The 17,847-nt window shown below is 39.4% G+C and overlaps 1 protein-coding gene across 8 annotated transcripts in view; it reads right to left on the minus strand.

Annotated features, from left to right (window-relative positions):
* Positions 1-17,847, minus strand: part of dnajc6 (DnaJ (Hsp40) homolog, subfamily C, member 6) — a 125,013-nt gene that overhangs the window by 39,432 nt on the left and 67,734 nt on the right. For 7 of the 8 annotated variants that reach the window (XR_009654583.1, XR_009654582.1, XM_060919921.1 and 4 more), the window contains 2 exons: positions 13,563-13,685; positions 428-561 (listed from right to left, as the gene is read on the minus strand). Coding sequence is in view for 6 of the 8 variants with exons in the window: in XM_060919921.1 (XP_060775904.1) it covers positions 428-561; positions 13,563-13,685 (257 nt within the window). In the remaining 2 variants the exon portion in view is untranslated. Of the gene's footprint in view, positions 1-427; positions 562-11,239; positions 11,316-13,562; positions 13,686-17,847 lie in introns of those variants that run through there. The other variant, XM_060919922.1, reaches the window with a different exon arrangement.

Here is a 17,847-nt window from a genome sequence, read left to right on the forward strand (position 1 = left end):
GTACACTTGTGCCGGTCGCTGGCAAACACAAAGCTCACCAGGCAACATGATCGCGTAAACAAATCCGCAGTTGCAATGATGTCATGTGAAAAGTTCTCCATAAACAGAATATCTGACGTTATAGTGGAAAGATCTGGCAGAAACACCACCACAGTCATGACACCAGCTATTGGGATGACACGGGGGGGGGGGGGGGGGGGGTGTCCCATGGATATTGATTTTTTAAAGCAGGTAATGATAAAGAACAATTCCTAAGATGTTTATATTAGTTTCTTGGCCATTTTTTTTTTAATAATTATTTTTTGGCCTATTTTATGTGTGTATTCACCAGTCCTGTCACATTTCTGTCCTCTAATTCATCTGAATATTTAAAAACATGAAAAGTATTCTGAGTGCTGCTTCCTGGTTTTGAACTACGCATTTCTACCTCCTGTGTGAGGGCCACAGGCCTGACCCGGGTCTCTTGGCGCTGAGCAGTTGCATGGCAGGTCCCGGGTTAGCGAAGAGGTGGCAGAAGCAGAACATGGCACAGACCAGCACACCAGAAGGACCTCGGCCATTCTGAGACATACAGAGAGACACCATTATGACAAATTCACACTGAAAATTATGCTTCTGTAAGAAATATTTAACTAAACCTAACAAACATTCGCAAAACCTAATATATTGCAGTTGTATAATATTTGTCCATGGTTCTGCCGTTATATCTTATCATGAAAGTTTGTAAAAAGAGAAATGTCGATAAGTTTCAGACCACAGTTCCCATAATCCTCAGCCCATAGCCTCCATTCAAGCACCTATGCCAACAGAGTCACCGGATTACTAATGAAACTCATCTGTTTCCAATCACACTATCCCTTTTAATCAGCCAGACTTGTGTTACTTTCTTGTGTAACAGTATTGTGTCCGTAGTGAAGCAAAGTCTGTCCCTGTGTCCAAAATCACTCACTCATTCATTCACTACTCCCTACTCACCATCTAGGGAATTACCATCTAGAGGACTATATAGTGAGCTCATTGGTAAAATGGAAAAAAAAAAAAACACTTTCAGACACTACTCCGTTGCGCCGTTATTTACGTCATTACTGTCGCACAATTAAAACATGCCAGATCAGTCGGCTGGTGGGTTTTCAAAATAATAAATACATGCATGCATTTTTGTCAAATCCATATTATACTGAGCGTATTTCCCACATTCATCAATACAAAGTACCTGCATCTTTCAGGTTTTTTTTTTTTAAATCAAGGCTGAATACTTTCTTCTTTGCCGCTGCATTTTATTAAATCAAATTTGAGGCTTTTGATTAAAATTCCTCACTCTGCGCTGTAACTTTTATTCTTGTATTTTATCCGTCTTATTCTATTTTAGCTTATTTTCTATTCTCTTACTATTTTTAATTGTACTTGAATGTCCATTTATAATGCGTTTCTTCTTCCGTTCATTCACCCCCAACACTTTTTTTCAGTGCAACCGCAATGCATGATGGTACATCCAGTACCAGTCAAAAGTTTGTACACGCTTTCTAATTCAGTGATTTTTTTTCTTTATTTTAATTCATTAAAAGACACTTCATGTCTTAAAGTAATGATGGATGTCGTTTCTCTTTACTTAGTTGAGCAGTTCTTGATATATGGATTACTAGAGTTGTGGAATAGAGCTATTTACTGTTTGATGATCACAAATGCATTAACCTCTTAAGGCCGAGGGTGCTGGGAGGTGTGGCTCACCTTATCTAGAAAAAATAGGGGTACAGTAGGTACCCCAAGGTAAAATCGACACTAATGTACCCCCTAGGGCTCATTATTGGACCTCAAGGTAACTATATGTACCTTTTTAGGGCCAAAAAGGGACATATATGGTTCCAATCAGTATATAAAGGATACAAATAAGTACCTTAGAGTCTACTGCCTCAGTGCCAAGCCGGTGTACCCCTGAGTGTGTATTTTCTGAGTGTGGACAGACATACCCAAAATTAATCATTATCTGGTCAAGATACATAATCTTGGTCTCCATGGATATAGACCTCAGAAAATATGTGACTATTACTCATCTCATCTCATTATCTGTAGCCGCTTTATCCTGTTCTACAGGGTCGCAGGCAAGCTGGAGCCTATCCCAGCTGACTACGGGCGAAAGGCGGGGTACACCCTGGACAAGTCGCCAGGTCATCACAGGGCTGCACATAGACACAGACAACCATTCACACTCACATTCACACCTACGCTCAATTTAGAGTCACCAGTTAACCTAACCTGCATGTCTTTGGACTGTGGGGGAAACCGGAGCACCCGGAGGAAACCCACGCGGACACGGGGAGAACATGCAAACTCCGCACAGAAAGGCCCTCGCCGGCCACGGGGCTCGAACCCAGGACCTTCTTGCTGTGAGGCGACAGCGCTAACCACTACACCACCGTGCCGCCCCGTGACTATTACTATACCTGTAAATAAAGATTTTATAGTATATATACACACAGTGCTCAGCGTAAATTAGTGCACCCCCTTTGAAAAGTAACATTTTAAACAATATCTCAATAAACACAAACAATTTCCAAAATGTTGACAAGACAAAGTTTAATATAACATCTGTTTAACTTATAACGTGAAAGTAAGGTTAATAATATAAACTTAGATTACACATTTTTCAGTTTTACTCAAATTAGGGTGGTGCAAAAATGAGTACACCCCACAACAAAAACTACTACATCTAGTACTTTGCATGGCCTCCATGATTTTTAATGACAGCACCAAGTCTTCTAGGCATGGAATGAACAAGTTGGCGACATTTTGCAACATCAATCTTTTTCCAATCTTCAACAATGACCTCTTTTAGTGACTGGATGCTGGATGGAGAGTGATGCTCAACTTGTCTCTTCAGAATTCCCCAAAGAAAATAATTTCTTTACACCACAAAGGTGAAGGCTACAAGAAGATCAGCAAAGCTTTACTTATCAGTCAGAATACTGTAGCAAAAGTGGTACAAAAATTTAAGAAAGATGGAACTGCAACCATCTCACAGAGACGTCCAGGTCGTCCATGGAAGTTAACACCTCGACAGGAGCGTCTTCTGATGAGAAGGGTTGAAGAAATTCGGCATGCAAGTTCACTGCACTTATCTAAGGAAGTAGGAAGCCAAACTGGGGTGACTATTTCCCGTGACACAATATGGCGTACACTGCAGAGGAATGGCATGTATGAACGCCGTCCACAAAAGAAGCCTCTCCTAAAGCCCAGGCATAAAAAACCCCGCCTAGAGTTTGCCAGGGCCCATGCTGACAAAGATGAAGACTACTGGGACTCTATACTCTGGAGTGAGGAGACCAAGATAAATGTTTTTGAAACTGATGGCTTCAAAATTGTATGGCGTCGCAAAGCTGAGGAACACAAAGAAAAATGCATGGTGCCTAGAGTGAAACATGGTGGTGGCAGTGTCCTTATGTGGGGCTGCATGAGTGCTGCTGGTGTCGGGGAGCTGCATTTCATTGATGGCATCATGAATTCACAGATGTATTGCTCTATACTGAAAGAGAAGATGCTACCATCACTCCGTGCCTTTGGTTGTCGTGCACTTTTCCAACATGACTAAACACACATCGAAGGCCACTGTTGGATTTCTGAAGAAGAACAGGGTGAAAGTGATTCAGTGGCCAAGTATGTCTCCTGATCTGAACCCAATCGAACACCTATGGGGAATTCTGAAGAGACAAGTTGAGCATCACTCTCCATCCAGCATCCAGTCACTAAAAGAGTTCATTGTTGAAGAATGGAAAAAGATTGATGTTGCAAAATGTCGCCAACTTGTTCATTCCATGCCTAGAAGACTTGGTGCTGTCATTAAAAATCATGGAGGCCATGCAAAGTACTAGATGTAGTAGTTTTTGTTGTGGGGTGTACTCATTTTTGCACCACCCTAATTTGAGTAAAACTGAAAAAAATGTGTAATCCAAGTTTATATTATTAACCTTACTTTCACGATATAAAGTTAAACAGATGCTATATTAAACTTTGTCTTGTCAACATTTTGGAAATTGTTTGCGTTCATTGAGATCATGGCCGTAACTACCATTGAGGACACCGAGGTCATGTCCTCGGTATTTTTTTCAGAAATTTAAAATTGGTCTACGCTGAATTCGAGCAGTGATCAATGTAAAACACAGCGTCCGCATCCACATGTCATCTGTATTTCCCCCCAATAAAATTCACATTTGTCTAATGTCATCTGAAATCTCTCAGCCTCTATATCGTTGCCGTGTCTAACGCAGCGTCACGTGACGTAGCCTATACTAGTGTCGGCCGGGGACGTTGGGTTTTGGATAAAACAGGCAGGGTGTAGTCTACGCTCTATCACATACGCCTACCTAACCTAACTTAGGCTAATAGTCACATCGCATTATAGAGCTTTACCCGAGTGCAAAATGAAAACGTTGCAACAAACTAAATTAAGGTTTGGACAGCCAACAGAAGAGCAGGGAAAGAGAAGGAGGGAAGGTGAGAAAATATTGTCAGTGCAGTGGCAGACCGTTCAGCGGTGTCATGCCAACTTTCCAAGGGGAAACGTTTCATTGTCATTGCCTATTACATTTTAGTTAGCATTTCGAGAAACATTCAAAACTACGTTGTCACAGGCAGCCCTGTGCAGGGCTGACTAAACGGGCTTGTTTGAGTAACTCTCTCTCTTTCTCTCATAACTCTCTCTTTCTCTCTCATTCACTCACACAGACGCACACACACAAATAATACACTCTCACACACTCTCTCTAATACATAGTCTTCACACAGAACTAATAGCCCTACATTCTAATGTAATTTAAGATAATGAAATGTAAATAATGCCAATACTTCAGGTAGCTGAGCGGTCCGTGTATCATCCGATCATTCAAGTATTCCATTCAATCTGGAAAACGAAAAAACAAACAAAAAAAACCACTCAATATTTTGTTTTCCTGTTTTTCTGTATGACCAAAAAATGAGGGATTGGTGTTTGTTTTCCTTTTTCCAACTCAAAACAGAACAAATAATAAACAGGGAAACCAAAACGAAATAATAACTCTAATTTACGATTATACGAGCAACTTAACTTTCATTTTAGATAAAACTAAATTCATTTGTATTCATGTCAGTCTCAAGAACTAGTTCTTATTCATACATTATAATTTTTTCCGCTCATTCAGGCTCCTTTTACTGGAAGCAAAACTCTAGGAAGATCATGGCTTCCCGAGTCTGACTTTCAAGCTGTCCAGCAAAAGAAGCGGAGAATCTCGTAAGTTGGAGTGCCAGTGACTTGTTACTCCTCCTCATATTTTCCTCCTGACATGAGTCATCGTAAAATGCTAAGCATGTCCTCTAATAAAAAGCAAAGTTGGCCTGACACAATATGTTGAAAGCGATAAAATGAATGCCATGTTATTATCATTATTTATTATTACTATTATATTGAGATAATAATAATTAAGAGATCAGCTTAACATTAACAGCTTAATATATTAAATGAATAGGATGTATGAATAAATTACTTGATATATACATGCACATGCAATTTTTCTGTTTCATAGACGCAGAGATGATGATGGACTGTCGCTGAGGATCATGGGAAGGCTAATGTAGGGTGGGGAATAGAGAAAATCAATAATTGTAAATTAGAGTTATTATTTCGTTTTGGTTTCCCTATTTATTATTTGTTCTGTTTTGAGTTGAAAAAAGGAAAACAAACACCAATCCCTCATTTTTTGGTCATACAGAAAAACAGGAAAACAAAATATTGAGTGGTTTTTTTGTTTTTTCGTTTTCCAGATTGAATGGAATACTTGAATGATGTCAGCCATGCTTGACCTCGGTATTTGAAAAATCCTGGTTACGGCCCTGATTGAGATATTGTTTAAAATGTTACTTTTCAAAGGGGGTGGACTCATTTATGCTGAGCCCTAATATATATATATATATATATATATATATATATATATATATAAAAAAAACATTACACACACACATATGTAATGTATTACACACACATGCATATATATATATATATATATATATATATATATATGCATGCGAGTGTATTTTATATATATATATATATATATATATATATATATATATATATATATATGGGCGGCACGGTGGTGTAGTGGTTAGCGCTGTCGCCTCACAGCAAGAAGGTCCTGGGTTCGAGCCCCGGGGCCGGCGAGGGCCTTTCTGTGTGGAGTTTGCATGTTCTCCCCGTGTCCGCGTGGGTTTCCTCCGGGTGCTCCGGTTTCCCCCACAGTCCAAAGACATGCAGGTTAGGTTAACTGGTGACTCTAAATTGACCGTAGGTGTGAATGTGAGTGTGAATGGTTGTCTGTGTCTGTGTGTCAGCCCTGTGATGACCTGGCGACTTGTCCAGGGTGTACCCCGCCTTTCGCCCGTAGTCAGCTGGGATAGGCTCCAGCTTGCCTGCGACCCTGTAGAAGGATAAAGCGGCTAGAGATAATGAGATGAGATGAGATATATATATATATATATATATATATATATATATCACACACACACACACACACACACACTGCACACACTGGTGCTTGAAAGTTTGTGAACCCTTTAGAATTTTCTATATTTCTGCATAAATATGACCTAAAACATCATCAGATTTTCACACAAGTCCTAAAAGTAGATAAAGAGAACCCAGTTAAACAAATGAGACAAAAATATTATACTTGGTCATTTATTTATTGAGGAAAATTATCCAATATTACATATCTGTGAGTGGCAAAAGTATGTGAACCTTTGCTTTCAGTATCTGGCGTGACCCCCTTGTGCAGCAATAACTGCAACTAAACGTTTGCGGTAACTGTTGATCAGTCCTGCACACCGGCTTGGAGGAATTTTAGCCCATTCCGCCGTACAGAACAGCTTCAACTCTGGGATGTTGATGGGTTTCCTCACATGAACTGCTCGCTTCAGGTCCTTCCACAACATTTCCATTGGATTAAGGTCAGGACTTTGACTCGGCCATTCCAAAACATTAACTTTATTCTTCTTTAAACATTCTTTGGTAGAACGACTTGTGTGCTTAGGGTTGTTGTCTTGCTGCATGACCCACCTTCTCTTGAGATTCAGTTCATGCACAGATGTCCTGACATTTTCCTTTAGAATTCACTGGTATAATTCAGAATTCATTGTTCCATCAATGATGGCAGGCCGTCTTGGCCCAGATGCAGCAAAACAGGCCCAAACCATGATACTACCACCACCATGTTTCACAGATGGGATAAGGTTCTTATGCTGGAACGCAGTGTTTTCCTTTCTCCAAACATAACGCTGCTCATTTAAACCAAAAAGTTCTAGTTTGGTCTCACCCATCCACAAAACATTTTTCCAATAGCCTTCTGGCTTGTCCACATGATCTTTAGCAAACTGCAGACGAGCAGCAGTGTTCTTTTTGGAGAGCAGTGGCTTTCTCCTTGCAACCCTGCCATGCACACCATTGTTGTTCAGTGTTCTCCTGATGGTGGACTCATGAACATTAACATTAGCCAGTGTGAGAGAGGACTTCAGTTGCTTAGAAGTTACCCTGGGATCCTTTGTGACCTCACCGACTATTACACGCCTTGCTCTTGGAGTGATCTTTGTTGGTCGACCACTCCTGGGGAGGGTAACAATGGTCTTGAATTTCTTCCATTTGTACACAATCTGTCTGACTGTGGATTGGTGGAGTCCAAACTCTTTAGAGATGGTTTTGTAACCTTTTCCGGCCTGATGAGCATCAACAACGCTTTTTCTGCGCTCCTCAGAAATCTAATTTGTTCGTGCCATGATACACTTCCACAGACATGTGTTGTGAAGATCAGACTTTGATAGATCCCTGTTCTTTAAATAAAACAGGGTGCCCACTCACACCTGATTGTCATCCCATTGATTGAAAACACCTGACTCTAATTTCACCTTCAAATTAACTGCTAATCCTAGAGGTTCACATACTTTTGCCACTCACAGATATGTAATACTAGATCATTTTCCTCAATAAATAAATAAATAAATAAATAAATAATCAGGTATAATATTTTTGTCTCATTTGTTTAACTGGGTTCTCTTTATCTACTTTTAGGACTTGTGTGAAAATCTGATGATGTTTTAGGTCATATTTATGCAGAAATATAGAAAATTCTAAAGGGTTCATAAACTTTCAAGCACCACTGTGTGTGTATTTATTTATTTTGTGTGTATGTGTGTGTAGATATTATATATGTGGCAGCGGGGGCGTGGTCAAGCATCGGTCTGTGACCGGAGGGCGGAGTCAGGGAAGGTAAGTGGCAGAATCACTGCACCTGATGTCAGTTAACCTGTGTTTGTGTGTCTTCCCCAGTGACCATGCCCTATATAACGAGAGAGAGAGCAGAAGAAGGGAGCTCTCTCCCCAACCAGACGACTGATGTGTGTGTGTGCGCGCGTGTCTGTGTGACTGGGAGATTGAAAAAGCTGAAAAGCTGAAAATAAAGAGCTTTTTGAAACTCAGTTCTGGCCTGCCGTACTTCTGTGCTCCACCCACCCACTCAACGTCCTACAATATATTAATCCTCACCTAAAGTTTATTCTAGAATAGTCGGGGGATAGCACCATGATGGCAATGATCCCATACACAACCAGAACATCAACAGCGTAGTCGCTCAACTGGCCTGCCATCAAAACAACAATGGCGACCAAAACAAACAGAACTGAAACGTGACAGTGTGAGAGAGGACCAACCTCCACAACAAATTGTTTACAATTTGTTTACAATTCGATTACTGCAATGGCCTTTTCACAGGCCTGCCAAAAAAGACCATCAAACGACTTCAGCTGGTTCAAAATGCAGCGGCGAGGGTTCTCACACGAACAAAAAGAACAAAGCACATTACCCCAATTCTAAGGTCCCTTCACTGGCTTCCAGTAAGCTATAGAATTGACTTTAAAGTATTGCTGCTGGTGTACAAATCTCTAAATGGTACAGGGCCCAATTACCTCTCTGATATGTTGCAGCGGCTGAACCCAATCAGATCTACCAGATCGCAACAGAAAAATTTACTATTAAAACCAGTTGTTAAAACAAAGTGTGGTGAAGCAGCTTTTAGCTACTATGCAGTACATCTATGGAACCAACTGCCAGAGGACATTAAAAATGCTCCTGCTGTTGGCAGCTTCAAATCTAGGTTAAAGACCAAGCTGTTTTCAGATGCTTTCTGTTAAATAATTAATATTTTTACATTTTTTATAATCTTTACTTTCTCTGCATGTTTTAAATTTACTTTAATTTTATTCTATTTTATTCCGCTGGTTTCTTTTTCTTTTTCTCCTTTTTTTCTTTTTGGCATTTTATTATTTTATTTCTACTGTTGTTTAATTCTTATTATTTTCTTTTAATTCTTTTAATTAATTGTTTTAGATTAAAAATAAAATTATTTTATGTAATTTTATTTCTCTATTGTTTACTGTTTTTGTTTTTGCTTCTATAAAGCACATTGAACTGCCATTGTGTATGAAATGTGCTATATAAATAAACTTGCCTTGCCTTGCAACAGGAAAATCAACAAAAGGACTACATTTTTCCCCAAGGGAAGCTCAACCCAAAACATCGATCAGAACTGAATTCGCATGATAAATGAGAAAGGAGATACAATTCTAGTCAGAAGAAAATGTGATAAGTTGACCTAATTACTAATTTGTTCGTAAAAAATTTACAATACAATGACCAAGTTTTGTGCAGAAAGTCTAGTTCTTTCAAATAAAACAATCAGAACTGAAATCCATTGAGAACTGAGGGAGGAGACACGATTTAACTGAAAATAGTCAACAAATTGTTTCCAACAGGAAAGTCAATAAACAAACGAGTAAGTTTTGTTCCTCAAGGGAAGGTCTACCCAAAACATCAGTCAGAACTGGAATCAGATAAAAAATGAGAGAAGAGATAAAATTCTAGTGAGAGGCCTGGAAAATTCATTAATTTGGCCTAATTACAAACTCGTTAGCAAAAAAAATTGACAAAACAACGATCAAGTTTTGTGGAGAGCGAGGAGTTCTTTCAACCAAAGCAATTGGAACGGAAATTTGAAGAACTGACGTAGGAGATACGATTTAACTGAATTGTGGATGACGGATGGACGACCAATGGACGCCACGCCATGGCAACAGCTCATCTGCCTTATTCTCTCCCTTCAAATACCCATAATGCTTTGCACCTTGGGGGTAACCAGGCGCTATATAGGTTTACCAAGTCAGATAACCTCAGTCATTTCTTTGAATTCACATGGGGGAAAATGACTTTTCCTGATTTAGAGTTTTATAGAATACCTCAAGAGGCTAAGCATCGAACAGTGCAGTTAGACAGAATTCGCCGTCAAAATTTTACACCGATAGACAACACGCGACTGTGTTCTGCACACTTCAGTGGTGGAGTAAAGTCTGAAGATCCAATTCAACAACCCCTCTTATGACTAAACACAAAGACAACCCCTCTGTCTTTGTGTTTCGTCATAAAAAGTGCAAAAACCAAACAACAAGGACAAGTCAAAGAACTGAAAAGGACAACTTTATTGAAGGATCAACTCCCAAAACAAAGCGCAAACAATGCAGTGTCAGTAAACTTCCATGTCCTTCACCTTCTAGTGTTTATAGAGGAGGATCGAAGGCAGTATTTGACCCTGTAGTCTGAACAGATTCCTCTAACAGCCCAAAGATTGTTGTAATCTGGTGGTATATGTGCTCGAGGAAAATCAGAGTGAAGGAAATCAAAATCAACTTAAAAAACAAAGTTGACAGTTCTGCTGTGTTTACAGGACTTACTTGACTGAGTGAATTCCTTGCTTTTGTTCTCATGCACAAAGCGTTTTGTTTTTTCTTACGGCTTTCTCGTCATAACCAACACCCAACAAAAACAATTTCACTGTGGATTCTTCTATAATCAGTGTCGATCTTTCTCAGCTCTTCTGCCAGTCTTAACTTGTGCAGGTCAGTAATTGCTGGAACACCCGTGTTGGAAGATGAAGAAGGCTGTTGACTCACTGTCACCCGAAGTAGAGATGTTCAAAGGGTTCGATACGATATTTACAAACGCTTTTTTACCAACTGATTTCTCAAAGTCTACAGAAAAGGCTTTGCAGATTTCTTTAAGCTTTGGTTTCGTTAGTTTTGACACTTCTTTGAAGGTTTTAGGGAGATTTAAATTCGAAAGATTCCTGTCAGTGTGCAACGCTGTGTTGTTTTAGTTTGTTTATATCTTGGTTACCTGCAAAGGCGCAAAGCATGATGGGCAACGTGAAAGTAGTCAATGGCCAGATGAGCTAAAGATGCCACTTTTTTCCCATTCAGCAACTCCTTGACTATAACTGAGGGGAAAAATATAAATACCACAAAGTACATAGATACTAGAGCGGCAGCGACAATTATCGACAGTCCACAATTATCGACACCTTTTCAGATTTAACAATAAACAATTTTACAAAGGTGAGTTTCAGTTATAACAGTTATTATTGGTTAATTAATCAACCGGAAGACTCCTCTCGCCCTTTGATCTTGTCGTCTGATGACACAGCTTGTTACCGGAGATGGAATTTTTTTAACACGATCAGCAATTTGAAGAAAACCCAGACGTCATCATCGCAGGTAAGCATGGTGGAAAGATCATGGACATGTTTTTACTGATCAAATTCACCCATATTTCATTATCTCCTTGTCGAAACCTACTTTGTTTCTTACTTTCATTTGACAGTCGCTGTTTTGTATCTAAACCCACGTTTGAGAAATCACGTGAGGTGTCGATAATAGTGATCACTTTCACCGGTGTCCACCATTATCGACACCCTGTGGAATTAAGTGACATTTACAACTGTTATGGATCGATCTTTGTGTAACGTTGAAGTACTTTTAAAAAAATAAAAATAAATAGATAGATAAATAAATAAAAGTGTTGCAATTTATAATAATTTTTTTTGATCCATAACAGAATGGAATGTTTATAGAGTATTTGGAATCCTACTGCAGTAAATAGAATTAGACCAGAATTAAATTCCTAGCATATAAAAAATTACGGCACGGTGGTGTAGTGGTTAGCGCTGTCGCCTCACAGCAAGAAGGTCCGGGTTCGAGCCCCGTGGCCGGCGAGGGCCTTTCTGTGTGGAGTTTGCATGTTCTCCCAGTGTCTGCGTGGGTTTCCTCCGGGTGCTCCGGTTTCCCCCACAGTCCAAAGACATGCAGGTTAGGTTAACTGGTGACTCTAAATTGACCGTAGGTGTGAATGTGAGTGTGAATGGTTGTCTGTGTCTATGTGTCAGCCCTGTGATGACCTGGCGACTTGTCCAGGGTGTACCCCGCCTTTCGCCCGTAGTCAGCTGGGATAGGCTCCAGCTTGCCTGCGACCCTGTAGAACAGGATAAAGCGGCTAGAGAAGATGATATGAGATAAAAAAAATTACATCCTTGAAATATTCAGATTTTTCGATTCCATTCAGAAAATATTGTTTTGCAGTTTGCTGTAAATATCTACCACATATTACAGTATCAGTAGGCATTTTATATTTTGGTTCGAGGAATGACATGCGACCTTTGCCCTGGATGTTCATATGATTACAGTGTCAGTTGCGTGTTGACAATTATTGGTAAACTACAAAACTAGAAATTAAACAACAACAACGAATGATTAACAAAATGTGATCTATGAAAATACCTAAACTGGAACAAAAAGATTTCCTGACACAGGTTAAACATTATCAGTACATTTTTTTTACAAACATGAGAATTACTTCCTCATTTACGTAAGGTGTCGATAATTGTAGCCGCCGCTCTACAAAAGTTTTAGTAAGTATATAACTTACTAAAACAGCATTTAAAAAAAAAAAACTTTTTACTGGAAGTCAGTCAATTATAGTAGTGTTCTGTTGCACCCGGTACCAAGTGCATTGTGTTTAAGAAATTAAGAAGGCAAGAAATTGCACTAATTAACTTTTGACAAGACACCTGTTAATTGAAAAGCATTCCAGGTGACTACCTCATGAAGCTGGTTAAGATAATGCCAATAGTGTGCAAAGCGTCAAGGTAAACGCTGGCTACTTTGAAGAATCCATCCATCATCTGTAGCTGCTTTATCCTGTTCTACAGGATCGCAGGCAAGCTGGAGCCTATCCCAGCTGACTATGGGTGAAAGGCAGGGTACACCCTGGACAAGTCGCCAGGTTATCGCAGGGCTGACACAGAGACACACAACCATTCTTTGAAGAATCCAAAATATGAAATATATTTTCTCTTTTTAATGCTTTTTTGTTAACCACATAATTCCATACATGTTCCAGATGTTATTTCATAGTTGTGATGTCTTCAGTATTGTTCTACAATATAGAAAATAGTCAAAATACTGAAAAACCTATGAATGAGTAGGGGTGTCCAAACTTTTGACTGGTACTGTATAGCAACATAAGCTCTAAAATAAGACTCAGGAGAATTTAAAAAGAGTTTTAAGCTGGAAAGCTCTGACATAAATCTGACTGTTCTGCAGGATGAGAATCAACATGGAAAGGAGTATAAAACTGATTTGATGTGTTGCGTTTCTTGTCTTACCGAGCAAGTGATCACACACACATTCTTGGGGTTCTGCTTGAGCCAGTTGTGCATGTTCTTACACACAGCAAACAGGTTGTGAAGGCTCGGGGCTTGTCTGGATGGCCAATTGCATTCAGACACCTGAAGAGAGAATGGAGTGACACGGTTGGAGAGGAAGTCAAGTGGAAAGATGCTGATATGAAGCAGGAAATGCTTCAGGTAAAGCCTGAAGAGTAATTCAGACACAGGGTGGAATAAAGTAATAGGTCACATTGTAATCCTAAAATAACCAGCTCGGAGCAAACGACAAAGATGTAAAGTCTATGCATAAAGGCACGGTTTGATTGATGCAATCCCATCAAATGAGCCATGTGTACCACGGGAGCGTGTGTGCAGTTAATGTGCACATCATTTAATCAGGCAGGGAAAAGAGCCTATTCAGATTTCACTGCATAACAATATTTAAAAGTGTATTGACAAAGCCATCAAAACATTTCATTACGAGATGCTAAAAAGCTATTTATAATCTACTCATTAGGAGCGTTTTTATAGTAGGGGATATGGAAAGAATGTCACGATAATAGAAGTCATTTTCCCAATGCATGATATGTAAAGACTTGTAAATAAAGTGTCAACAAAACCATGCTACATGAACTAATCTCTATATGAATTGATTTCGTCATTAAAGGCTACAAAAATAGTACATTAAAAGGTGTAGCTTTTAAAGGAGAACTCAAGGCAAAATTTTTATCATCAAAATTATATTTTATTAAATATCGGAATGCATTTTTGAGAGCTATTTTGTCACTGCTACAGCAAGTTATGAGTGTTTGAAATATGCTCTGTGATATATCAGTCCATATGTCAAAGCGATGGCCGTAAACGAGATTCGTTGAGACCTGTGTGAGACATCGTTGAACGGAAGTAAAACGTACAGTGGAAATCAAAGCGACCGACATCTGCCAACGTTGTCAAAAGATGCGCGTGCCATCTTTTGAATGCTGATGTAATCAAGCTGGAAGTTTTGTTTGTTTTGATAGCAATCAGGAAAGTTTGAAAAAAAGTAGGCAGTAATCGTCATTTAAACTCGTTTTTGTGCAATATTTCATTTGGAAAACAGTTTTCAAAATGGCGGCACTGACACCTGGCTGACACTTCACGTTTCGAAGTCTCGCACAAGTCTCGTGAAGATCGCGTGGATAAGCGACGCCTGCCGTGGACCAAACTAACTAAATTCAACACGGCTAAAAACCGAATAGGCCAATAAGTATAATATTTAATTGCAATTAGTTGCCAATACGACTCATGATATAAGGTTACTAAAACCGAAAACATAATTGAATAACACGTTAATTAAGAAATAAAGCAAGTTTAAAAGTTGTGCATATAGATATTCAGGGTAGAGGATGGCATTTTTTTTTTTCAGTAATCCTATAGGTCAAGGATTTCCTGTGCAATTCAAGCGGGATAGGAGTCTCATCTCATCTCATTATCTCTAGCCGCTTTATCCTTCTACAGGGTCGCAGGCAAGCTGGAGCCTATCCCAGCTGACTACGGGCGAAAGGCGGGGTACACCCTGGACAAGTCGCCAGGTCATCACAGGGCTGACACATAGACACAGACAACCATTCACACTCACATTCACACCTACGGTCAATTTAGAGTCACCAGTTAACCTAACCTGCATGTCTTTGGACTGTGGGGGAAACCGGAGCACCCGGAGGAAACCCACGCGGACACGGGGAGAACATGCAAACTCCACACAGAAAGGCCCTTGCCGGCCCCGGGGCTCGAACCCAGGACCTTCTTGCTGTGAGGCGACAGCGCTAACCACTACACCACCGTGCCGCCCGGGATAGGAGTCAATTTCACAATTCATCATGTGGCTGAAACAGGGCAGGGGATTTAAAAAAAATAAATAAATCAAGAGCAGGTGGGGATGGGAATCAATAAATGATAGGTCTGTTTTTGTATGTTAATATACAACTATTTTCTTTATTTTGAACATCGTAACAGGATGGAATGGGACAGGAATTTAAAAAATTATTTTTATTATTATAATTTTTTTTTTTTTACTACAGATCAAAGCATTACATCAAAGGGATGATAAAATAGCTTGCATCCCAAGTGCAACATGACGTCACGACTTTGATTCAGTACCCTATGGGCTCATTGAGTTGTGCACAAGTAAATGTCGGTGCACAATAAAAAAACTAAAATGATAAATTGTGCTGGATTAAATGATATTTTATAAGCTTCTGAATAATGAGCGGGGAAGCCATATTGTTAATTATTATACATACGAGCCACTTTTTCAATGGAATAAAAACATGTATTCTATTCCCTTCTAGCAGGTTTATTGATGGCATGCAATATCATATCGCTTATCCTCCATGTATTACGATACTCTCCCCAATGGAGAATGGGCGTGAAATATTGTTATAATATTGCATGTTGTCAAGACAACACGATGTCACACGCAAAGATCCAATGGCAAAACTTTTCTGCTGCGCACGCGCACAATCATTTCTTTGTCGGGAGAGAGAGGAGATTAGGCTAATCCCATGCTAGGATTAAGCACTAAATAAATAAACTGAAAACTGAAACTAAAGACACGCTGAACACCTGGAAGGCTACCAAAACTTCATTAGATATTCTTCATGCATATTTACAAGAGAAAAACATACCAATGGACCTCGAAAAACTGGAAAAGAGACACGGAAGATTGGGAGAATTTTGGCTGCCAGGTCGCTCCACTGTGTGTAGTTGTCGATGTTGATTTTAAAATTAACTAAGTAAATTACACAGGGAAATGAATACTTAAGTCTGAGTGAAAAATACTGTGGCGAATGTGCGTGGAAGAAGAGTCTGGAGACGGAAATCTTAGTTCCTTGGTCATTAGCCCCGTGCTACTTGCTCTCGATAGCGCTGGCTTGACCACTTTATTATCATTCGCTAACACTACACAGGCTGGAAGGTGACTTCACTGCTGCGCTGACAGCGCCGACTCGTGGGGAAGCTCGTGTTGGCCTTCAATAATGCTGATATGAAGAGTGTGTGTATGTATAAATAATAATAATAATAATAATAATAATAATAATAATAGCTTTTTTCATGGTATATCAGATATAGTCCATTCAGCTTGCATGATATTGAACTCGTCTTTGACTCGTTCAATATCATGCTAACTGAAGGGAATATATCTGATATATTCTGATAACTCATCTGTGAATAGACATAACTTACCTTGTATAAATATAGACGAAGTTTGGAATTAAGTTGCCATCTCTGAATTCAGCCCTGTATCATTTTAAAGGTAGACTGCCTTTCAGATTTTTCAAGTGTAGGTCATGAAAAGAAAATAACTTTCCCCGACACCCAATTATTTTTGTTTAGTGGACCAAAAGCTACTGAATTTGAAATCACAAACTTCCAATTAAATTTTTTTTTAAAAATTGAACAATTAATGAATTTCGGGCCACGTGGCTCGAAATTCTCCGCTATTTTTTCCTGCTTCACCATGACCCAATTCAAGATACTACGTCATGCATGACATGGTGGGCTTTCCCCGTTCGCGCAAGGCATTGTGGGATACAAATTTGAAACAGGAGAGAAAAATGGAGGACGTGAGTGTGCGAATGAAACGTGAAAGACCGACTACAGTAACGGAAAGTGAGAAGAAAAGACGTTATGTTGCAAAGGAAAGGAAACGCAGGACTAAACTAATAAATATCGGCGGTCAGCGAGCACCTCGGTGTGACCAGCTGTTCGTTTAGCGACAGAATGATGGAATTGTAAGTGCGCGGTCAAAGGTAAACCAGTGCACGTGCAAACGGACTTCCTCTGTCTGCTTGACTGTGCAAAGTGAACGATTTCATGCACATTATTTGCTCGGGAATCCCCTCAAATTAAATAACTTCCCAGCCACAGAATGGCCTGATATTTTGTGAGATATTACAGAAATAAACATACATCACAATGACCACATTTCAGAGAGAACTAAATTTCACCGATTTTATGAAATCGAAAGGCCGTCTCGCTTTAAAGATACGTCAGATACAAACCTGTGATTTATAATATTCTTCACGTAAGGCTTCTTGGACATTTTTTGTACCTAAGCCAGTATGAACAAGGTTATAAATTTATGAAGGAAGGTAAAGCTCCAAAGTGCTTGCCCAGCCATATATTATGCTTATCTATAAGCCCAATTAACCACTCTAAAAAGTGTCAAATTTCATGAAGCAATCATTGTGAATAATTGGATTTGCACCCCAACAACAATTCCATAGTCTTTGCCTATGAG

The sequence above is a fragment of the Neoarius graeffei genome, chromosome 4, assembly GCF_027579695.1.
Source record: "Neoarius graeffei isolate fNeoGra1 chromosome 4, fNeoGra1.pri, whole genome shotgun sequence".
Classification (NCBI taxonomy): Eukaryota; Metazoa; Chordata; class Actinopteri; order Siluriformes; family Ariidae; genus Neoarius; species Neoarius graeffei.